The sequence below is a fragment of the Eptesicus fuscus genome, chromosome 1 (genome assembly GCF_027574615.1).
Source record: "Eptesicus fuscus isolate TK198812 chromosome 1, DD_ASM_mEF_20220401, whole genome shotgun sequence".
Taxonomy (NCBI): domain Eukaryota; kingdom Metazoa; phylum Chordata; class Mammalia; order Chiroptera; family Vespertilionidae; genus Eptesicus; species Eptesicus fuscus.
The window spans coordinates 12,935,686-12,960,584 of NC_072473.1; the positions used below are offsets into that span (position 1 = coordinate 12,935,686).

General features: G+C 42.1%; 1 protein-coding gene and 1 non-coding gene across 4 annotated transcripts in view; one reads left to right on the top strand and one right to left on the bottom strand.

Annotated features, from left to right (window-relative positions):
* Positions 1-24,271, top strand: part of SMS (spermine synthase) — a 59,619-nt gene extending 35,348 nt beyond the window's left edge. For 2 of the 3 annotated variants that reach the window (XM_054720718.1, XM_054720723.1), the window contains exons 5-11: positions 3,447-3,622; positions 5,210-5,364; positions 5,810-5,899; positions 15,202-15,316; positions 16,120-16,199; positions 20,777-20,892; positions 23,734-24,271. In XM_054720718.1, the coding sequence (XP_054576693.1) occupies positions 3,447-3,622; positions 5,210-5,364; positions 5,810-5,899; positions 15,202-15,316; positions 16,120-16,199; positions 20,777-20,892; positions 23,734-23,773 (772 nt within the window). In that variant the 3' untranslated portion in view covers positions 23,774-24,271. The remainder of the gene's footprint in view (positions 1-3,446; positions 3,623-5,209; positions 5,365-5,809; positions 5,900-15,201; positions 15,317-16,119; positions 16,200-20,776; positions 20,893-23,733) is intronic. The other variant, XM_054720725.1, reaches the window with a different exon arrangement.
* On the bottom strand, positions 16,641-16,720 carry MIR9261-1 (microRNA mir-9261-1). The gene has a single exon (NR_130564.2). It is a non-coding gene; the product is annotated as a microRNA mir-9261-1 (primary transcript).
* Positions 24,272-24,899: the final 628 nt, after the last annotated feature.

Here is a 24,899-nt window from a genome sequence, read left to right on the forward strand (position 1 = left end):
CATCTAATTTTGATTTTCAGCAGTGATGGTTGGAACAAGAGTTTGTAGGCTTCCGGAGTATCCCCTGTAGCCCATCACAGGGAGATAAATGCACGTCCTGGTAGGATGAGGACTTCATCGCTGTAATGCCTTCCCCATCCTGCTGCAGATCCTTGTTTTTTTGCCAGTCTTTACAAACCACTGTGTTGCAATTAAGGAAAGAGCTCAACCTTAGCCAAGGTGCTGTTGAGATTGGGCATTGTTTATTTTCAGTGGCTTTGCGCATAGGTCAGTAAAAGCCTATACTGGCTGGCTGGCTGGCATCCAGGAGGTGGGTTTGGTAGGTTTCTGCCCCTGAAAGCTGGGGCTACTCCCCACCTTCAGCCACGGATGGAAGAGGCCTCCCCCAAGTCCTATTTGCCTGCTTGTGGGATGGGGGAAGGTGTCCTGATTGGGGCTCCACAGTTTACAAGAAAAACGTCTGGTCTGCCTAACATTCCAACAGCTGAATTTGTTTATCTGAAAGATGAAGTGGTAAATCAGGAGCTGTTAGTTAAATGGGAGTTTATGGGAACTTGGTTTTGTAAATCTCAAGTGTTCTTTACAGACCCTAGTACTGTTTCCCCACGGGAAGCCTCGTTAACTTACAACAGGTCCAGACTGGACTCTGGGAAGCAGGTGAGCGGGGAGGGAAAAGAAACTCATCAGAGCGAATCAGAGGCTGCATCTCCTGGCGTTTGAGGTGTCCGCAGCTGTCTTGCTACCAAACACCACTGTCCGAGAACACGTGACTTGGAGACGGGCTGTGCCATGTGTGCAACGAGTTGTCCTTGTGTTTGTATTCCAGTTAGCTTTGCCAAGTCCCTTTTCCAGGTCTGTGTTTCCCTGTCACTTAGTGTCCTCTGCTGGTAGTTTCTAGTACATTCACCCTATCTGAAGTACTGAACACTTGTGCAATAATGGAACCAGAAAATCATCTATTTGCAGCTACTCTAGTAATAATAGGTTCAGGCAAGAACCGTGTAGATGCCAAAGCCACTGGTGAAGGCTTCTTGGGAGATCAGGACCTTACCCAGTTTTGGAGGATCACCCCCCAGCTTTCTTAGTAATTTTATTTATTTATTTTTATTTATTTATTTTATATTTCAAGTAACTTTATTTTGTCCCAGAACAAAATATTGATAGGAATACAAAACTATCCAATACCCCAAAACATAAAATTCAAAATTTCTGTCATCCAATAAAAAAATCACCAAGCATGCAAAATAGCAGAGATATATGACTAATGAGTATAAGAAAATAATTAAAATTGACCCAGATTGCCATGGCCTGTGTGGCTCAGTTGGTTGGGCATTGTACTGTGTACCTGAAGGTTGCCGCTTCTTCCAGTCAGGGCACATGCCCACGTTGGGGGCTTGATCCCCAGTGTGGGCCGTGTAGAAGGCAGCCAATCACCGTTTCACTCTCACATCAATCCTTCCAACCCCTACATACCCAGAGAGCTGGCTGGCTGTTCTCTATCTATGAGTCTATCTCTATTTTGCTTGTTAGTTCATTTGGTTCATTAGATTCCACATATGAGTGAAACCATATGGTACTTATCTTTCTCTAACTGGCTTAGTTCACTTAGCATAATGCTCTCCAGGTTCATCTCTGCTGTTGCAAAGGGTGGTATTCCATTGTGTAAATGTACCACAGCTTTTTTAATCCATTCATCTATTGATAGACACAAGCTTCTTCTAAATGTTGGATATATCAAATAATACTGCAACGAACATAGGGATGCATATTTTCTTTCAAATTAGGGTTTTGAGTTTCTTCCAATAAATTCCCTGAAGTGGAATCACTGGGTCATAAGGAAGTTCCATTTTTAATTTTTTGAGGTAACTCCATACTGCTTGCCATAGTGGCTGTACCAATCTGCATTCCCACCAACAGTGCATGAGGGTTCCCTTTTCTCCATGTCCTTGCCAACACTTGCTGTCTGTTGATTTACTGATGAAAGCCACTCTGGCAGATGTGAGGATTTGTGCTCTTATAAGAAGAGACAGGAGACCTTGTTCTCAGTCTCCACTGTCCACCATGTGGGAACACAACAGTAAGGACACATAAAAATCAGGAAGTGAGTCTTCACCAGTCACTAAATCTACCAGCACCTTGATCTTGGACTTCACAGCTTCCAGAACTGTGAGAAATAAGTATGTGTTGTTTCAGCCACCTTGCTTAGTAATTTTAAAGGGAAAGAAAGGTATCTTTGCACATGGACAGATCTGGTGCCATCTACTTCAGCTGCTTGGTCACACTTAGCAATAATAGGACAAGCACACATCTCCTGTCCCTAATGTGATGCCTCTAGGACCGTGGTCGGCAAACTGCGGCTCACGAGCCACATGCGGCTCTTTGGCCCCTTGAGTGTGGCTCTTCCACAAAATACCACGGCCTGGGCGAGTCTGTTTTGAAGAAGTGGCATTAGAAGAAGTTTAAGTTTAAAAAATTTGGCTCTCAAAAGAAATTTCAATCGTTGTACTGTTGATATTTGGCTCTGTTGACTAATCAGTTTGCCGACCACTGCTCTAGGATATACCGTACTTTCAGGTGTATAAGACGACTGGGCGTATAAGATTTTCCTGGGTTAAAAAGTCGTTTTATACGCTGGAAAATACGGTATATTGGACTATATTGATGGGATTAGATATAATGGATTAGATATATTGGACTACCGTATTTTCTGGCGTATAAAACGACTTTTTAACCCAGGAAAATCTTATACGCCCAGTCATCTTATACGCTGGAAAATACGGTATGTCAACCTTACTCTAATGAAGATCATCAGGCAAACCCACCTGAGGGGTTTTCTGCAGAGTGCCTGGTCTGGACTTTTCCAAGATGTAATGTCATGAAACATACAAGGCGGGGGGGGGGGGGGGACTAGTCTAGATTAAATGAGGCTAAAAAAGGGAAAAAAAAACACCCAGTAAAATACAGTGTATGATACTTTGTTCAAAAGCAGAACAACTACAAAGGACATTATTTGTACAATTGGAACTACTCGAGGGTGGATTCTGAACTACATGGTGGTATTACGTCCATGTGCACTTGGCAGGAATGTGATAATGGCCATGTAGTTAAGTAGGCAGTCTTAAGAGATCCCTGCTGACATATTAGGGGTAAAGTGTGATGTCTGCAGCGACCATTTTCTCCTTCAACTTGTTATTAGGAAAATTTAAATCATGCCAGGAAGGTTTTTAAATAATAAACTCCTATGTGCAGCAGTTGTGGAGATTTGGTGGTGGCCACGTTGGTTAAACCTAAAAGGCCAAGCATTAGATTTGTGGGTGCTATTCAAGAGTCGGCTTGGGGTCATGTGGTTTGCTTCTGCACACTCTTGCTCCCAGGTCCAATTTTAAGGCAGGCTCACCGTAACCGGTCTTCTTACAAGGCTCATTCCTGTGTCCCTTTTTTTCCAGCTTACCACCCATAGTTCGAGGAGGGACCATTGACAGGTACTGGCCCACTGCTGATGGCCGCCTGGTTGAGTACGACATAGATGAAGTGGTGTATGATGAAGACTCACCTTATCAGAACATTAAAATTCTGCACTCGAAGCAGTTTGGAAATATTCTCATCCTTAGTGGGGATGTTAGTAAGTATTCCAGCCCTACCCCAATTATATAACAAAGTGACTGTGTTGGCCCCAGCTGGTTTGGCTCAGTGGATAGAGCGTCAGCCCATGGACTGAAAGGCCCCGGGCTCGATTCTGGTCCAGGGGCACATGCCTGGGTTGCGGGCTCAATCCCCAGTAGGGGGCATGCAAGGGTCAATGATCCTCTCTCATCATTGATGTTTCTATCTCTCTGAAACCAATAAAAATATATTTAAAAAAATTTTTTAAAGTGACTGTTGGATTATGTTGTTTTCCTGACAAATATCACTTTTGTGGATTTGCCCAAGCTTGTCCTTGGCCACTGGTGTTTTTGAAATGAACATTTCTGTTGTATTAACTTGTAGATTGTCTGGGCCTTCATGTTTTACAGCAGAACCAGGAAAACTTTCTCTCGACATTCCTTTTTCTTAATTTCTTAGTAATGAGTATTTGGATTGTATTTCAAAAAGTATATAATTGCTTATTTACAAAAATATTTTTGTTATGGAAAACCTCACATCTAAGTGGACAAAATAGTATGACGAACCCACATAATATACTCACCACTGAGTGTCAATGGTTATTGACTCCTGGCTAGTCTTGTTTTCCCTAAACGCCAGTCTACTTTCTTTTCTTTTTTTTAAAATATATTTTATTGATTTTTTACAGAGAGAAAGAGAGAGTTAGAAACATCGATGAGAGAGAAACATCAATCAGCTGCCTCCTACACACCTCCTATTGGGGATGTGCCTGCAACCAAGGTACCTGCCCTTGACTGGAATCAAACCTGGGACCTTTCAGTCCACAGGCTGACGCTCTATCCATTGAGCCAAACCAGTTAGGACATCAGTCCACTTTCTTTCTCATTTTTTAAAATTGATTTCAGGGAGGAAGGGAGAAACATTGATGATGAGAAAGAATCACTGATCAGCTGCCTCCTGCATGCCCCACACTGGGGATCTAGCCTGCAACCTGGGCATGTGCCCTGACTGGGAATCGAACTATGACCTGGTTCATAGGTCAGTGCTCAGCCACTGAGTTATCCTGGCTGGGCTCTTTCTCATATTTTTATAAATATATTTTATTGATTTTTTACGGAGAGGGATAGAGTGTTAGAAACATCGATAAGAGAGAAACATCGATCAGCTGCCTCCTGCACACCTCCTACTGGGTATGTGCCTGCAACCAAGGTACATGCCCTTGACCAGAATCGAACCTGGGACCTTTCAGTCCGCAGGCCAATGCTCTATCCACTGAGCCAAGCCGGTTAGGGCTTTCTCATATTTTGAAGCAACTCTCAGATGTTGTGTTATTTCATCTGGAAAGCCATAATTGCTTTTAATAATTCACATCAGTACATCCTTAAGACCAAGTTTTCTTCCGAATGACTAATGCAGACATGTATGTTATCTATGTGTATAATCTATTGTCTTGGGATTGATGAAAACTCCATAATCCAAAAAACTACCTTTGTGCCTTGTAGAATGTGTTTAAAATGGAAAGTGAAACATCTTGGGCTAGAATCCAGCCCTTCCCAGAGGTGTGGGTTTGGGTAGAGTCACCAATTTGAATCTGTTTCCTTCCTAGATCTGGCGGAGAGTGATTTGGCGTATACCCGGGCCATCATGGGAAGTGGCAAAGAAGATTACACTGGCAAAGACGTGCTGATTCTGGGAGGTGGAGATGGGGGCATTTTATGTGAAATAGTCAAACTGAAACCAAAGATGGTCACTATGGTAGAGATATCCTTTTTATATGGAATCAGGTTCAATGGGCTGCTTTTGTTTTCTACCTTCCTTTTTGTTTTGTGACTCCAGTTAATGTTATGAGGGAAATGTGTGATAAAGAGTGCCTTGAACAAACATTTCAATTTAGTACCAATAGCCTTTTTATATGGCCAGCAACAAAGAAGCAGAGATAATCTAGTTGCAAATGAAGGAGCAAGCAACTGTGGTACCATGTCTACTCATCAGTTGCCAAAATAAGCTTCTTTAAAAAAATTCATTTGTTTTTGAGTGTCCTGGGTGCAAAAATATAATCATTGTCTTACTCATCTTTTTTAACTTGTGATACCTAAATGAATGCTATAAACTTGCTTGTCTTAACCTTTTTAAAAAAGTATTACTATTTCAGAATTCTTTGATATGTTTAAATTCTGGCTAAATTTCTCCTTAACCTGTTCCGAACATTGACCAAATGGTGATTGATGGATGTAAGAAATACATGCGAAAAACATGTGGTGATGTCTTAGACAATCTTAAAGGAGACTGCTATCAGGTACTTGTGTTTTCCAGATAAAGTTTTTAAGTGAACTGATAATATAATTAATCTGAATTGTGCCTTCCTAAAACAACTTTAAATATAACTGATTAAGAAGATAAATAGATCATCTTATACAGGAGGAGAATTTTCTGTCTACCCTTCTAGTTCTTGGTTGAGACTCCTGTAATCACAGACAGATTAACAAGAGAAAAACAGACATTTATTGACATGTATACCTCATGAATATGTGGAAGATCCCAAGAGAAAAGTGAGTAACACAGAGGTAGCTTTAGAATTTAGGCTTAAATGTCATCTTCTATGTATATAAAAGCCTAATATGAAAAGTGTCCATTCTGGAGTTTGACCTACCGGGAGTTTGATTGCTCGCTATGACTTGCGATAACCACCAGGGGGAAGCGTGGATCGAAGGAAGGCCCCGTCCCGAAGCTGGCAGCCAGGGAAGGAGGCCCCAGCTGGCAACTGCTAGGGACCCTGCCCATGCACGAATTTTGTGCACTGGGCCTCTGATCTTAAATAGGGAAAGGGGATGTAGGTGTTTTAAGGGAGAGTAAATGACTTTTTGGAAAGATGGATGGACCTTAGAAGAATAGATAAAAGGCAAGGTAGTTTGTGACAAAGTTTGTCTGAGACCACATAGTGTCAATCTTCTCTCCTATGATAAGAGGCAATGTTCCTGGTTGAATCCTCCAGGGAGGGGAATGGATGACAGTTGAGTTTCTTTTGGAGGATATGTCTTTAGGCAGATAAGAGGAGTTCAGAGAAAGTCTCTCTAGTCAGTATGCCAATGCAGCATATTTTGAGGTGGCATGTTCTGCTCCCCTTCATTCTCTGTGAGTTATATATAGATTTATATTTAGGACAGAAGTGTACTTATAACAAGAAAGAACTCTATAATTTCTGAATTTAATGACATTCATTCTTTCCTTTTCTTTTTTTTAATCCTCACCTGAGGATATTTTTCCATTGATTTTTAGAGAGAATGGGAGAGAGAGGGAAAAGACAGAAATATCTATGTGAGAGAAGCACATTGATTGGTTGCCTCCTACATGAGCCCCAACCAGGCCCGGGCTGGGGAGGAGCCTACAACCAACTTATGTGCCCTTGACTGGAATCGAACCCAGGACCTTTTGGTCCTCAGGCTGACGCTCTATCCACTGAGCCAAACCTGCTTGGGTTCATTCATTCTTATATAAAAGATGTCATGTGCCATTTTGTGACCTGACAACCACCACCTTTTGTCTCTCTACCCTGGATAATCTCTCTGTGGTTCCTGTCCTAAATTCTACTGTACTTTCAAGTTCACCAATCATTACATTTGTAGGATACATTTTGTATTATATTTTAGGATGCATGTTTGATGTTCATACCTGCAGTACTTTTTAGAAAAAGATAATCAAGCAAATACTTATTTTATTTGAACAAAAATCTTGTGTATCTCCAGATGTATAGACATTTTAGATGAGAGCTTCAGTTTGTTGATATGTAAATTATCCCATCCCATTGTCCCTAAAGAGTGGGTATCCAACTTTGATTTCACAGTACACATATGTTAATTTTTTAAGCTGAGAGGAATTACACTGAGTGGCCAGATTATTATGATCTCTGAATGCATAACAATCTGGCCACTCAGTGTATATTCTATATAATAAAAGGCTAATATGCAAATTGTCCCCTCGACCAGGAGTTCGACCAGCAGGCAGGCTGGCCAACCACCCATGTCCCCTCCCCCTGGCCAGGCTGGCCGGACCCCACCCATGCACGAATTCATGCACCAGGCCTTTAATTCATGTACACACACACACACACACACGCACACACTGAGTGGCCAGATTATTATGCGTTCAGAGATCATAATAATCTGGCCACTCAGTATATATAGAAAGGCATATATAGGTGGGAAGATTTAGTAATGGCCTGGGGAATAAACCTTTCCAATTGAAAGTCCATCTGAGGGCAGAGCACTGAAGGCAGAAGGTGACACAGACAGTTGGACATTTTAGAGAAAGGAAAGTAGTATTTTATTTGAAATGGCTGGGCTCTTGGGTAAGTTGTTTGCCTGAACACATCCTTTTCCCCCTTCCTTCTTTCTGGAACAGAACAACCAGCAGGGGGAGCCTGTAAAATTCTTCTGAGGCCCACAGTTTTCCCAGCTCTAAAGGGGTGGAGGTTGTTGGTCTCCCTGGCAGAGGCAGACAAGCCCCTTAGGCATTAAAATTCTACCACCATTAACAACCCCCCAGGACTTTGCAACTGTTTATCATTTGAAAATCAGAAAATTACTCTGTTAACCTTTTTTAGAAAATAGTAAGTGTTCCAAAGCATTCTACTGAAATCATTAAAATAGTACAAAAAGAATACTAAAAGCCTTTTTTTGTATGTGCAAGATTTCCAAGTAAAATAGTAGTAAATTAAATCTGGCACTTTATTTAAAGAATGATGTATATTATGTGCAAGAAAGTTTAGTTCATAAATGTAAAAGTATTAAGAAGACAAAATTTATTAAATGAATAATTTAAAGGAGAAAATAATTGACATTAATAGATGATAAAGCACTTGGGAATATATAGTCATTCTTTTTTTCAAAGATCAAGATATTTGTATTATGACATTCAGTTGGCTTAGAAGTATTTATAAAATATTTTTAAAATTTCTTTTCTTTTTTTCCATCACCATTTATCCCCTCTATGGCCTCTTCCACCTCCACCTCCACCCCCACTCCTGTAATCACCACACTGTTGTCCATATCCATGAGAGTTCTCTCCCTCTCTCTCTCTTTTTTGTGTGTTAATCTTCACCCAAGGATATTTTTTCCATTGATTTTTTTGTTTTTTAGAGAGAGAGTGGAAGGGAGGGAGAGAGAGGCAGAGGAAAACATCTATGTGATGTGAGTGAGACACATTGATTGGTTGCCTCCCGCACTCACCCTGATAGGGGCAGGGATCGAACTGGCAACCTGGGTATGTGCCCTTGACCCAGAATCAATCCCTTCCATGAGCATGCTGGCGCTATAACCACTGAGCAACACCAGCTAGGGCCCCTCTCTCTTTTATTATTTTTTGCTCAACCACTTTAACCCCCTCCATCCCCTCTTCCCCCACCAGAGCTGTCTGCTTGCTCACTATCTGTCTCTATTTTGAGTCTGTCTCTATTTTGCTTGGTAGTTCAGTTTATTAATTAAATTCCACATATGATTGAAATCATATAATACCTCTTTCTCTGACTGGCTTATTTCACTTAGCATAATGCTCTCCAGGTCTGTCCATGCTGTCACAAAGGATAATGAAATTTCTTTAGGTAAAATAAAATTGCAAAAGAAGGGCAACTACCTAAACATAATAGAAACCATCAGAAACCCAAAAATAATATTGTATTAAACTAGGGGCCCAGTGCATGAATTTGTGCACCTTGAAAGGAACTGTGGGCCGCAAGGCTGCGGTGGGCACAGGGGAGGGTGTTGGCCCATCCTCTGCGCCCCCGCCTAGCCCCTCCTGCTGTGGCCCCCAGTCCCCTCTCTGCCCATAGCCCCGCTCCCTCCGCCGCTGCTCCCATATGCTAATGGTGCCGGCCCCACTCGCACCCGCTGATGGCATGGAGTGATTGGGGCCAGTGCAAGCAGCGGTTGTGAGCAGGGCTGGCGCTGTCAGTGGGTCCTAGCGGCAGCTGCTGCCCTGATTGCCCCTCAGGAGCAGGGGGAGGTGGAGAAGCTATCTGGGGCGATCAGGGCCGGCAGTCACTGTTCGCACCCACTGACGCTGACGGCACTGAGCGATCCAATCAGGACCTGCAGTGGGTGCAAGTGGGGCTGGAGCCAGCAGCAGGTGCGAGCGCCGGGCAGGACTGCGGTGCACAGGAGCAAAGAATTTTCAGTAACCACCAGAGGCTCGCCCTGATGACAAGGACCAGCGCCTCCGCTTACCTTCTGCACCATCCTGCCACGCCCAACGCCTGCCATGTTCCATGCATGCCCCCAGGTGGTCAGTGCACATCATAGTGACCAGTTGTTCTGCTGTTCAGTCTATTTGCATATTAGCCTTTTATTATATAGGATGGTATCAGCTCAAGAAAGATTCAAACAAGTAGAAAATTTTTATGAGTTGATTTGAACCAAACTGACAAAAGTTGCCAGGAAGCAAAATCTCAACTGATTGAGAAACTGCTCCGGAGATTAGCAGTTTTGCACCTTATTTTATACATTAGAATCAAAGGAGGAGGCATAAGGAGGGTTACATGAAATCCACTGGTGATAGATTAGGGAGGCGGGAGAAAGCAAAACTGGGGGCAGAATCTCTGAGATTGGATAAAAAGTAAAACAAACTTCTTTTACATTGGTGGGTATAGGATAGTTAACAGTTAACAACATGATAACATTATGAGGGGTTTTGTGGCCTCTGCTCTGGTGCAGCGAGGGGGTCAGGAACATGAAGAAGTTACCCTGACGTTCCAAAGGTATGTTATGGTAGATGCAAAAAGATAACAGGCACAGTTAAGGTAAAGATTGACTTTTGTCAAGGAAGATACAGGCCTTGGACATGACTACCCAACACGACTCGCTTTTAGTTAGGAAGTTTTAACTTCACACCATCCTATATGTGGTTCCTTTAGGTCTCTGAGTTCGTAAGGCCGCCACACAGGCCTCCCCTGAGCTTGTCCGGTTTAATAGGTGCCCCCTTTCTCGTCCACAGGGGAAAAATACGTAAGGCATTTCCTCTAAAACTAGGATGAGGATGCTTATTACCTTTATTCAGCATTCTTTTTGAGGCTTTACCTAACTCAGTAAGGCAGGAAAATGTAAAGAATATAAATATAGAAAGAAATTATTTGCCAATTGGTTAGAAGATCCAAAAAACTCATCTAGAAATCTAGTTGAATTCATGAACATTTGGTAAAGTGATTGGATAAAGGCAGACTTAAAAACTTCCTCTGCTATGCTAACCACAAAAACAGTTTGAGTGGAAATTGGGGTGGAGGTAGATTGGAAATCCTATTTAGAGTAGTAACCAATTGTTAAATACCTAGGAATAAGTTTAACACAACTCCGGAGTATTGTGAGACTGATAAGAATTACCGTATTTTCCGGCGTATAAGACAACTTTTTAACCCAGGAAAATCTCAAAGTCGGGGGTCGTCTTATATGCCGGGTGTCATCTTATAGGGCAGGTATATCCCAAACTCTATATTTTAACTGGAAAAATTGGGGGTCATCTTATACGCCAGAAAATACGGTAGGTTAAGATCCTATTGAAAGAAAGCAAATGAAGTTTGAATCTGTGGAGAGACATTACATTTCTTGGATGAAAATATCAGAACAATGTCTTTCTTCCTAATGATAATTCTAAACAGAATCCCAAGGGAGTTTTTAGAATTAGGCCAAGTGATTTTGAAGTTCATTTATAACAATAAATTTCTAAGAATAGCCAAGAAAAACATTTAAAATAACCATAGTGAAGGGAGATTTGCCCTCTTGTAATCCAACAGGAAGTATGATGGTGACACAGGAAGTATGATGGTGACAGATAGATAAGAGGAGTGTCACAGAGGCTTGAACACATACAGCTAATATGTGGCGTAAGGTGTGTGAACCCAGCTCAAGAGTCAGGAGGCTTAGGCTAGCAATAAATGGGATTTATCCAAGGGTATTAGGGTTTACAAATGGGAAATTCAGGTAGGCAATACCAAAAGTTTTCAACGCAGAAAGAAAAGCTGAGTTTTCATTTTTAAAAATATATATATTTTTTATTTATTTTTTTTATTTTACAGAGAGGAAGGGGGAGGGATAGAGAGTTAGAAACATCGATGAGAGAGAAACATCCATCAGCTGCCTCCTGCACACCTCCCACTGGGGATGTGCCCGCAACCAAGGTACATGCCCTTGACCAGAATCGAACCTGGGACTTTTCAGTCCGCAGGCCGACGCTCTATCCACTGAGCCAAACCAGTTGGGGCAAAGCTGAGTTTTTATAGTAAAAAGTACATTCTTAAGGAGAGTCAATCCTGCATTCTTAGCCCATGAATCGGTCCAGGATGGTAAGCTTCACATGTCCCGTGATATGGACAATGGAACAATTCCTTCTTGAGGTCATTCATATGGTCATCTGAGGGTTTGATGTGAGTGCAGGTATTGATGCACAACCAGCAGATGTGTATGCAGGTACTGACGCAGGACTGGAAAGTTCAGAAGTTTTAGTTCTCAGGATAGTTAAGGCAAGAATACAATCATTTGTGCCTCAGCTTACTTTATTTGTATAATTTAGCAGCTTGACCATAGTGACCCCATTTTATTTCTTCACTCCATTCCTTCATTCTACTAATCATTTTGCTTGGGTAAAGGAGATTGAGTTGATTTAATAAGTGATGCTGGCATCATGGACTGTATCTATGCCTGAGAACAAAGCTAATTAACCTTAGAAACCATAGAAAAATCAATTTCAGATGATTTAAGCTCTCTATATAAAAACTAATACATAGCCCTAGTTGGTTTGGCTCAGTGGGTAGAGTCGGCCTGCGGACTGAAGGGTCGCAGGTTCGATTCCAGTCAAGGGCACATGCCCGGGTTGCGGGCTCATTCCCCAGTAGGGGGCGTGCAGGAGGCAGCCGATCAATAATTCTCATCATTGATGTTTCTATCTCTCCTCCCTTTCTCCTCTCTGAAAGCAATAAAAATATATTAAAAAACAAAAACAAAACTAATACATATAGGCAAGTTTAGGAGTTGGGAAAGAAACATTTTTAAAAAGGACAAGAACCTCAGAAATTGTAATGACAACATAATACCATAAACAAAGCCAAAAGACAGACTGAAAACAATACTGCTAACAAACAGGGCAGGGACTTAATCCCTTTAATATATAAAGAGACCCTACAACTTTTTAAATTTTAAAATAAGCTTCTTAAAAAAAATGGTTTAACCGTATGAACTGGTACTTCTCAGAAGGCAGAAGTCGAATAACCTGCAAACTTTTTAAAAAAATATATATATTTTATTGATTTTTTACAGAGAGGAAGGGAGAGGGATAGAAACATAGATGAGAGAGAAACATCGATCAGCTGCCTCCTGCACACCCCCCACTGGGGATGTGCCCGCAACCAAGGTACATGCCCTTGACCGGAATCGAACCCGGGACCCCTTATTCTGCAGGCCGACGCTCTATCCACTGAGCAAAACCCGCCAGGGCAACCTGCAAACTTTTAGACAAGATGTTCACCCCTGTTGTTGGTGCAGGAAGTTCATGTGATTTGATACAAATAGAAGAAGGGGGACAACAGCCAATGCTAGGAAGGCTGAAAGGAAACAGTTGTTCACATGCATTGACGATTGGAGTGTGAATTGCCTTAAAAACTAAAATGCATGTGCCTTTGTCTCAGCAATCCCGTGTTTGAGCATCCAGCCCTCGGACAAAAAAAAAAAAGCATCTCTACTTTATTATGGAGTTTTACTATGGCTGTATTTGTAGGGGCCAAGACTTGCAGATGCTAAGTGTAGAACATTTTAATAGAATGATACAGTTTTTACAAACATCATTACCTGGAATGATATTAGGTACATATTTCCAAGTTTAGAACAATGTGTGTGATTCTAGTTTTACGAAAGAATAAGCACTTGTTTTTATTTTCGGATGAGAGTTTATAAGAATCTTTATGAGCACAGGGAAAAAAATCTTGAGATTTTTTTAAAGCACTTAAATGGGATTGATAAATAGATTGAAGGCAACTGGGGTGTTAGTGCCTTCTTTGTTTTTGCATGGTTACAGTTGAATGATGTATTAAGTGAAGCACATTATAAAACACTAGGGACCCGGTGCACAAATTTCTGGCACAGGGTAGGGTCCCTAGGCCTGGCCGGTGATCAGGGCTGATCTGTGGGGTGTCCAGCGGGGTGATGGGGACCCTGCTCCCACCCTATGGGCTGGGGGCAGCTCCTGCATTGAGTGTCTGCCCCCGGTTGTCAGTGCGCACCATAGATGAGACTTTGAGGATACGTGTAAGAGCATTCATATGAAAAATCTGAAATAGATTATTTTAGGGGATTGTGGCAAGGTTGATTTCTTTTTTACAAAAATATATTTTTATTGATTTCAGAGAGGAAGGGAGAGGGAGAGAGAGATAGAAACATCAATAATTAGAGAGAATCATTTTTCGGCTGCCTCCTGCACGCCCCCTACTGGGGATGGAGACTACAACCCGGGCATGTGCCCTTGACCAGGAATCGAACCGTGACCTCCTGGTTCAAAGGTTGATGCTCAACCACTGAGCCATGCCAGCCAGGCAAATCTTGATTTCTGATTTGTTATATGTGAATTCTTTTTACACAGATATGTATTTTGTAACTAGAAAAATGAAAGACAAGGGGAATAACTCTTGCCTAGTTCAGGATGTTGCCTGGAGCCAGCTGGGTCCCCAGCACTTCAAAGAGAAGGCAGCCCCCAAACTTAGTTCCTGAATTTACTGTAAACTGTCTAGATGAGAATTCCAGCTCTTAGCTGCTATACTTACCTCATTAATAACTCTGTTTTGGGAGCTGGTGTGTATTACATGGCTTTATTACCGGCAATACTCATAAGTGTTAGAGGAAATTGAAAAACCTTAGGTTAAGAGTTTGGAGTAAAGTGCAAAAATACATCAATAGACAATGAAGTTATTCAGTACTCGTGTAGAAGAAAAACTAAAAATAGAAGAAAATACGGAGAGTAGGAGAGGTGATTTAGATTAGGGTTAAAAGCATGAACTTGGCTTTCAGATAGCTCTAGCTGTTGTTCTTGGCTCTGTTACTGGGTGCCTTTGGGTAAACTTTGTATCCTCATAAGTTTGTTTTCTCCGTTTGTAAAAACGGATAATGATAGCACTTGTAGAGTGGTTTAGATAAAATGAGATGGCACATGAAGCATGTAGTAAGCACTGAAGTTTAGTTCTTACAGGCATGGGTTGGAGTCATTTTTATTTATTTTTATTTTTTAAAATATGTTTATTTATTTCAGAGAGGAAGGGAGAAGAAAGAGAGATAGAAACATCAATGATGAGAGAGAATCATTGATTGGCTGCCTCCTCCACGACCTCCACTGGGGATCGAGCCCAAAACCCAGGCATGTGCCCTTGGCCGGAATCGAACCTGGGACCCTTGAGTCCGCAGGATGATGCTCTATCCACTGAGCCAAGCCGGCTAGGGCTGGAAGTCATTTTTATTCGTGTGGCAGGTGCTGTGGGCTGTCAGCCCCAGCTTGCATTTTCCCCTTCCTCTACAAGTGTTTTAACTACTTCCATGTGTGTTGGCTCACCCGCATTATTTCTGTTCTTTCTGGAAGGTTCTAGTAGAGGACTGTATTCCGGTACTGAAGAGGTACGCCAAAGAAGGGAGAGAGTTTGATTATGTGATTAATGATTTGACAGCTGTTCCAATCTCCACCTCTCCGGAAGAAGGTAGATTTTGTTTTGTTTTGTTTTTAACCACAAGAATAGAAATGTTTTTCTTGGCACCATGTGAGAATGATAGGATCTTGGAGATTATCTAGTTAAGTGTCCTTTTTTTTTTTTAAAGGTAGTTAAACTGAGGCCCACGGTGGAAAAATGGCTGTATTTGGCTTTGGTCAAATCCTGTCCTGCTCCTAAATGAGCAAATTAACTCAGTCATTTGAAACAAACATGAAATAAAATGACTCATAATTACACCACTCATACATTAGCTCGTTTGATCATTTGCCCTAGGTGATTTTTAACCTATAATGGAACAAACTGGTGACCTGCCTAAACAACGCCAGCGACAGCTCCCTTCTCAAACCCCAGGCTTGAAATCACTGCTGGGCTGGGGTTTGAGTGTTAATGATTTTTCCTATAACCTTGTCTTCCTGCTGACTTTGCAGGCTGCATTCCTACCTGATGACCCTAGCAGTTTCTCTCTCGGGATGTCGCTGCTTAGCCCCCTTACTTCAAGTCTTGCAGATTTCAACCACTGCCTTTTGTGTCGAATCTTTATTGGTGGTGTGAGAACAGTGCTAAGTGAAGCACATTTGCTTTTGACCCGCTTGGGTTATGTGCACATGTGTACAAGACACCCAGTGGATATGTTCATAAGTGAGAATACATTTTCATTGGTTAATAAGCTCTCTGATATTGGGTCTTAAGCTCGTGGCTTTCTCTTTCCTTGGTATTGTTGAGTATTGATGCATTTTGTGTCTGATGCATGCAAACTCATATTTAATAAACCTACATTTTTCAACATCCAGATTCCACCTGGGAGTTTCTCAGACTGATTCTTGATCTCTCCATGAAAGTACTGAAACAGGATGGGAAATATTTTACACAGGTAGGCTACTTAACTGTCCCCCCACTCCCCCCGCCTCCAAAACTCTTAATAAGCATTTTCTATTTTGAAATTTGAATGTATGTTCATGAAATTGATGTCTGGTAAGGATAGAACAACATAATTCGATACTTTATGATCTTTGAAGCAGTTAAGCTTGTAAATAGCCAACCTGGCATCTATTAGGGAATTAATCAGCTTTGTTGTATTCTGTTTGTTACCGGATTTATCAACCTTGGGCTCTGGCTGTAGTATGAGCTGCTGCCACGAGATGGAGACAAAGATGGTGATTTACCCCTTCCTAGGAAATCTCCGATGAAACCTGCTCCAAAGCAGCTTATTCTTATAAAAGCAACCCACATTCAGTGAGTTGGGAAATTTTCACAAGTGGCCTTAGGATAAGGTGACCAGATCGTCCCGCTTTTGGCGGGACAGTCCCGATTTTTAACAATTTGTCCCGCGTCCCACGGCGTTTCAAAAATAGGAACCTTTTTAAAACGCCGTGGGACGCGGGACAAATTGTTAAAAATCGGTTTTGTCCCGCCAAAAGCGGGACGATCTGGTCACCTTACAGGTTAGGAGGACAGTGGAACTGTTTTCTTTCATTGAGAATATTTGTCTGGTAGACTGCCTTCTTGGGGAACTGATATCTCCATATGGAGTATTAATAAAAATACTCCCTTAACAGATCACCACAGCCCATTCATTAAATATTAATGATCCAGGCCTTGATAACTTGCCTTTGCCAACTGACTTTTATGAAAAATCGCATTATATGCCCAGGGCTGTGCCACTTTCCAAGAATTTCAAAAGCTGTATTAGGACATGTTTCCTGTCCCTGCATTCATTACAGGTGGAGGCGCCAGGCTGTGTCATTTTATCATACCCAGGAATGATCAGTGGTTGAATGTGTGATGGCACACGTGGACTAAGGAGGTTGTAGGCCCTTGAAGAAGCAGTGTCAAGAGTGCAGGGTGCACATATACCTCAATAAAAAAAAATTAAAAAAAAAAAGAGTGCAGGGTGGTTTGATTCTGGAGGTACTGATGTAGTTGCCACAGTGCAATATTTTTTTAAATATATTTTATTGATTTTTTACAGAGAGGAAGGGAGAGGGATAGAGAGTTAGAAACATCAATGAGAGAGAAACATCCATCAGCTGCCTCCTGCACACCTCCTACTGGGGATGTGCCTGCAACCAAGGTACATGCCCTTGACCGGAATCGAACCTGGGACCCTTCAGTCCGCAGGCCGACGCTCTATCCACTGAGCCAAACCGGCGAGGGCAAGGATGTATACTTTTGCACCTGCTTTTCACATTACAGAAGTAATACATGCTAACTGTCATCTAACATGGGTCAAGGAGAACTTTCTAGAACTGAAGCTACTGAATTGGGATTTACTCCCTTGGAGTGCACCCTCTCCCATTGCCCCATTATTCCCTTTCTCTCCTCCTTAATAAGTGCTTAATTCTTTGCTATTAGATTTTTTTCTGCATTTCCCATGTGTCTTAAGGGGAAAAAAAAGTAGTTCTATTTAAATAAACAGGAAAGTGGAGTGCATCATGTTACTTTTTTGGGTAGGTCTCTATTTGTGGTGAGTTTATTTTCTTTTTTAAACTGCTTTTTGACAGTGTTGGGGAAGAACAAATTGAAAGTATCCCATTTCCTTACCACATTCTCTGTAAGGAGGTTCTCCTGCATACCCTCTGTGAAGAGAGTACGGTGTCAATTTTGGGATGGCAAAGGGAAACCATTGAACCGTGTACGTCGGTGGCGTTTCTATTCTACAGCTCCCCCAGGGGTGATGTGCTCTAAAAACAACCAGGCAGTGTTTTCTATTTGTGAGTCTTAAATTACACATGTGGTGTTTATATGCTCCCATGCTGAACTTGATGTTGAAACCAAATTATATGCTGGCCAAGGGCACTTTGGCCAAATCCCACGGCAGGACCTAGATGATGGGTTACTAAACTGGCTGGCACTGAAGGGTGACGTCATGCTGAGCGAATGTGCTAAGTTAAAACCACCAAGGCCAGCTCTCAGAATAGTTCTGTCTACCGGCTCGCCCATGGCTGGCTGGTTGATTGAAAGACCATCCTCAAAAATGCTTACATCACAGGCTGTCTTAATTTGTGAATAATTTTCATCTTATATTGTACATGCCTATTTTTTGGCAGGTTGACAGTGAAGTTCTTTTGAAGAAATCGAATCAGCACATACATTCATTAGCCCTCTGAATGTTAGGAACTTCAGTGGTTCAAAGAAAGTAGGTGGTGCCCGGACAGTGTTGCTGTTGACCTATGAACCAGGAAGTCATGGTTCGATTCCCGGTCAAGGGCGCATGCGCGGATTGTATGGTCTTGATCCCTAGTAGGGGACTTGCAGGAGGCAGCTGATCGATGATTCTCTCTCATCATTGATGTTTCTATCTCTCTCTTCCTCTCCCTCCCTCTCTAAAGTCAATAAAAAGATGTTTAAAAAAAAGAAAATAGGTGGCCAAAAAAAGAAAGAAAATAGGTGGCATGAAATACCGATCTTGTCTTCTAAGTCCATGATGAAAGCACTTGGGGAGATATTGTGCTAAAATGATAGACCCTACCCCTGTTGTATCATAAATCAGCGAATGAGATACAAGATGCCTTAATGAGCCAATTAATTAGGAGTCATTTATTGCGCTAGGCCCAGAGGGAGGTGTCTTTTCCAAATCTCTCAGCACCACATATAGGAAGTCTCCTGTATTTATACTTTTTGAGCCTCTTTGTTTGCAGCTATTACAAAGGGCTCTGTGTGAGTTATTGTTACAGACAGCTGTAACCTTGAATACATAATGAGTTTGTACTTGGCATAAGAATATGGGAATTGTTATCAGTATTAGTCTATTTTAGTCTATTACATTGGATGGCTAGCTTGCAAGGTCAGGCAGTTAAGTTTATCTTTTTCTATTATTTGAACTAAAAACAAAGCCATTTTATAGAATAAGAGACTGTCTTAAAGTGACAGAGTTTATAGGACTAGGGCCGTGGTCGGCAAACCGCGGCTCGTGAGCCACATGCGGCTCTTTGGCCCCTTGAGTGTGGCTCTTCCACAAAATACCACGGCCTGGGCGAGTCTATTTTGAAGAAGTGGCGTTAGAAGAAGTTTAAGTTTAAAAAATGTGGCTCTCAAAAGAAATTTCAATCATTGTACTGTTGATATTTGGCTTGCCGACCACTGGATTAGAAGGAAATTGAAGGGATGGGTCACAGTTCATTCTTTTTTTAAAAATATATATATATTTTATTGATTTTTTACAGAGAGGGAGAGGGATAGAGAGTTAGAAACATTGATGAGAGACAAACATTGACCAGCTGCCTCCTGCACACCCCCCACTAGGGATGTGCCCGCAACCAAGGTACATGCCCTTGACAGGAATAGAACCTGGGACCTCTCAGTCTGCAGGCCGATGCTCTATCCACTGAGCCAAACTGGTCAGGGCCACAGTTCATTCTTGATTGTTCAGAATAAAATACTTTCCCAGTAGCCCCCTAGCAGATGTCTACTATATTCATTGACCACCCTGATCTGCTTGCTAAGTAGATCAGTGGTGGCAAGAAAGGCAGAAAACTTAGAACAATGAAGTCAAGAGAAACTGTTTGAGAAGGAGTGGAACTGGGCAATACCTTTAGTGTATATATCGTGAATAGACTTTTGCTCTCTTATGCCTTAAGTCAGGGAAATTTCAGTGGAAGCATGGGAGGATAAATATAGTTCTGTGCCAGTTACTTAGACTGTTATGATGGTCATAGTTTAAGCCCTTCTGGAAACCAAGAATATTATATATATTTTTATTTGGAAAAAAGGGGAGGAGGGAGCTGGCCCTTGCCCCCCCCCTGGGAAAGGGGTCACATCCACCGCCACCCACCAGAATATTATATGTTTTTAAAAAATATATTTTATTGATTTTTTACAGAGAGGAAGGGAGAAGGGATAGAGAGTTAGAAACATCGATAAGAGAGAAGCATCCATCAGCTGCCTCCTGCACACCCCCTACTGGGGATGTGCCCTTGACCGGAATCGAACCTGGGACCCTTCAGTCCGCAGGCTCCATCCACTGAGCCAAACCGGTTAGGGCGAGAACATTATATTTTGGATACATTATTCTAAACAGTGTGACTACTGGGAAAACTTACATTGAATGGGTTTTGTGTATGAATCTTTGCTGTTGCATGGTGTTGATACAAAGGCTGTGTCACTAAATGAGAAATTGGTCTCACTTGTTTTTGTATTGCTTCATACTCTAATCATTTGAAAAGGCTTGGTAAATGAGGTAGAATAATGAACTAATGGATCTATAAATAGAGCTCAGTGCAATTTGTGAAAGTACAGAAACCATATCTCATTTTCAAAGAGGAACTTTTACCGGAAGCTAGAATTGTTCCCCATTTATTAGCGACCTTCAAATGAGTGGGACCCTCAGTGGACTCCAGTATCCCGTTGTTTGCTTTTCTCTCTTTTTTTTATTTTATTGAGGTATTATATGTGTACATATCTTACCATTACCCCCACCCCCCACCCCATGCTTTTCTCTCTTTGATTTAGGGGAACTGTGTCAATTTGACAGAAGCCCTGTCGCTCTATGAAGAACAGCTCGGACACCTGTATTGTCCTGTGGAATTCTCAAAGGAGATCGTCTGTGTTCCTTCGTACTTGGAATTGTATCCTTTGACCTTATCATTGTGTTGCCAGATCAGAACACCAAGTCAATCCTGTGCCGGCTTAACATTTTGAATCAACAGAATTCTCTGTAGTATACGAGGCCCCAGTTTTCAAGCGCGGCTGCACATTGGAAGCCCCTGGGATCTTGAAAACAATACTGATTCCTGGGTCCCGCCCTCAGACTCTGGAGTGTGGCCTGCTACGGCTTCTCCTGGTTCTGACAGGTGGTCCCCAGTCCTGCAGCGTCATCTGGGAAATAGACGGGAAACATTCTTAAGCGCCACCCCACCCCCCACTTGCTGCCCAATGAGAAAAGCTGGAGCTGGTGACTGGCCTTAAGCAGCCCTCCCGGGGATTGATGTGCCCATTCACGCTTCGGAACCCCAGCTGTTGCAGGCAAAAAGACTCAAGACATGCATTCTACTTCTATATCACGATGATCCTACTTTAATATCAGTTTCTATACTTCCCTTGATATTCTGATTTGCAATAGAAATCGAGAGCTAGAAATAATGCCGGGGATCTCAAAGTTAACGTTGGTGTTTTCCATTAGGGCCACTTAGTAAATTTAATCCCCAGAAATAAGAAAAGAACTGCGGGGGGGAGGCGGGGGAGGACCGGAATGAGAGCATTGTCACTGGCAATTTATAATGGGTTTCCTCCTCCTAAAAGGCACCACTGGAGAGTGCAGACAAAAGCTTGCTTTCTTGAGGGGGCGGAGTTTCCTGTGATTGCTGCCGGCCTGCAAGGTGGGGCAGGTTCTGACAGAAAGGAGGCCATAACATTCCCCTCCCCCAGGGCCCTCCCTGGGATGCCTTGAGTGCTCTGTGCGTGCTGGGCCGGGTTCTTCCTTGCCTGTGGCAGACTTGAACACCTCTCCCCCTACCAACCATCCACCTTCATCAGGGCTCTTCTCCAGAGCATTTTTACAGTCAGGTCTGTGTTTCTCTCTGGAACTGTAACTGGACAACCAAGGGGTCCGGGCTGCCTGTCACTACATGAGCCAATTCAGCAGAGACGGGGCTGAGTCCTGTATGAGCATTCATTCCAGTAATGCCTGCAGGATGGGAGAGCAGCGGTCATCCACAAAAATCTGCTCTGCCCCCCACCATAAACCGGCTGCTTATATTGGGTAGGAGGACAAAGATTACATGGGAAAGTAGAAATTACAGGTAATGGAAAGTAGGCACAGGATAATCATTACAGATTACAAGTCATATGGGCCGGGGGGGGGGCATTAGAGAGGGAGGGTGCCTATGGGCACCCCTGGACCAGATTAGGGGCGATAGGGGCTGGAGGTTATAAAGAGCAGGTGCCTCCAGGACTAGATTGTTTCAGCCACGAGGTTGTAAATCTTTCCGTAATGATAGATAGTTCTCGGGACAGGAGGATGGACTGCATTCCGCTGTTAGCTCCCCTGTCCCAGGGCGTACAACTCCCAGCCAGGTTAGAGTGTGCTTTCTCTAATCAGAACAGAACCATCAGGGTTAACAGAGCATGATTAAGATTTCTTATCATTATAATTAGTTTCCAATATTCTATTTCTGCCCCTAACAAAGACTTTAGAAATCAGTTGATAACATTTGGAAAAAAGGCTTCAGCTTGGGCTCCGGCTCTAATCCTTCCTTCCACCTTTCCCCCCCCCTCTTCTTCCCACCTCCCACACTCTCCCCACCCCATTCCTCACCTCCCTCTTGTTTGTGTCTCTTCCTCCCACCCTTGTAAGAATTTCCTCAGACTTCTTCGAGATCTTGACAGCAGCACCATCACCTTTCCTCCGCACACCCCCCCCCCACTCAGTGTCACAGGCTGGTGGGTGTCCAGGCTGCCAAGTGGGTTATTGAAGAGGCCTTCATTCTCATTGCCGCACTGCTCTAAGCCAGCGGTTTTCAGCCAGGGTGCCGAAAGGACTTTTAAAACCTGCAGCCCTGACTAGTCAGGGGCACTGACCTCTTTTCCCTTAGATTGCCAAGTAAAAAAAAAAAAAAAACGATCACAGCCAACACAACAGTAGCTATCTGGTATGAATGAATCAAAATGATCCTTCTTTTGTCAGATCGGCAAAACGTATAGCATATTTTTTGGTGTGCCGCAGAATTTTAATAATTATTAAAATGTGCCATGAGACGAAAAGGGTTGAAAATTGCTGCTCTAAGCGATTTTTGTAGGCCAGCAAATTGTTAAGGAAAAAAACAGTCAAACCTGTAAAGAATTTTGTGAGTTCATCTGAGCCATAAAAACAATTGCAGGGAGGCAGAATCTCAACGTATTGAGATTGATATAGTGCCCTATAAATGGCGGTTTTGTGGGTTTTTTTAACCTTGTTTTAGACATTACAATCAAAGGAGGAGACATAAGTGGGGTTACGTGAAATTCATTGGTGATAGATTAGGGAGGCGGGATAAAGCAAAGCGGCCAAGCCTCTGGGATTGGATAAAAACTAAAATGATAGACACATGCTTCTTTACTCAGGTGGATAAAGGATAGTTAGCAGTCAACTAGTAGCAAGATAATAACAATGGTTGTGCCCCGAGGGGTCTGGAAAAAGGGAAGTTGCGAGTGGCCCTGACATTCCACAGGTAAGTTACCTTAGATTCAAAAAGACAGTAGGCTCAGTAAAGATTGAAGCTGATCTTTGTCAGCGAAGATACTGGCCTAGGACATGACTACCCACTGTAAACTGCTTTTTCATTAAAGGTTTTCATGTCAGACCATCCTTTGTGGTTACTGTAGGTCTCTTTTGAGTTTGCAAGGCCTCCACGCAGGCCTTTCCACAACATTTTAAGTGATACCTGTTCTTCTTCGAATTACCTGTTCTCATTCCTTAACTCCTTGTCCAGGTGGGTATTTTACACTGTTTGGAAGAAAGCTAAACCTTGAAGATCAGTATCCCCTCATCACATGTGCTACAAATAGCCTTCCTGACCTTCACATGCTGTACATGCCATCAAAATGAGTCAGGCAATTGATTGTGAATTCCTTCAAGTTTTCTTTTTTAATTATTTTTTAATTTAAAAAGGCAAATGGAAAATGTATATTTTGATGACCTAGGGTGTTATTTTTTGAAAGTCAGCTGAAGGATGATTAGCTAGCATAGCAAAGGCTGCTAAATGCACTGAACCCTAGAATGTGATTTTTTTTTTTTTTTTTTTACTTTTCTTCCTGTGTGGGCTGTTTTCGTTTTTGTTTTGGTAGACTTTGAATTTGGTTGTTTGGAAGATTGAACATCATTGTTTTATTCTGGAGGGGAGTTCTTGCTGGTGTTTCTTGCCCAAAAAACGAATTGACTTACATGATTAAAATTTGGTGCTTTTATGAAAGTTGAAAAACAAACAAACACGAATTAGCAATGCTTTGATTAAAATTACAAATGAGAAATTTCATGTGTCTGTTCTTTTATTTCCGTTAGGTCTCCTTTTTCTTACTTCCTACTGCGCAGAACAAAGGTGTCTCCTGGGTCTTTTTTTAGTTCTCTTTTATCACTCCTGGTGTCATTTATCTCTTTACAATAGGATGGCCTTAGGGCCTTTTTTGAACAGTAGTAATGACTTCCATTTACCATTGTGGTAAATGATACACACAGCCTATTACATTCACCAGTTCTTCATTATAAAATTGACCTGAGGGTAGGAAAAGATTTGGCCTTACTGTGAAGTTGAAAGTCAGAAGCTTTTTTTTTTTTTTTGTCCCCCACCTTACTCCTGTGTTAGATGTGGAAACAAATATCAGTTTGGGTCGCTGCTGTGAAGCTTTGAGAAGATTTTTGGATGCACAAATAGATGATAGTTTGTAGAGAGGCCTGCAACCAGAGCAACTTGAACTCACCTAAGGAAGTGCTTGTAAAACTACTAGCTTGGTGTGTTAGTGAGAAACAACCCACATGAGAGGTGAGGGTATATTGACTTGTCTGATTAGATATCAGAGTTACGTTGTTTTTAAATAAAATCTTTATGCTTTATCAATAGAATTCATTTATGGTGAATTTACAATAAACAAAACATTAAAA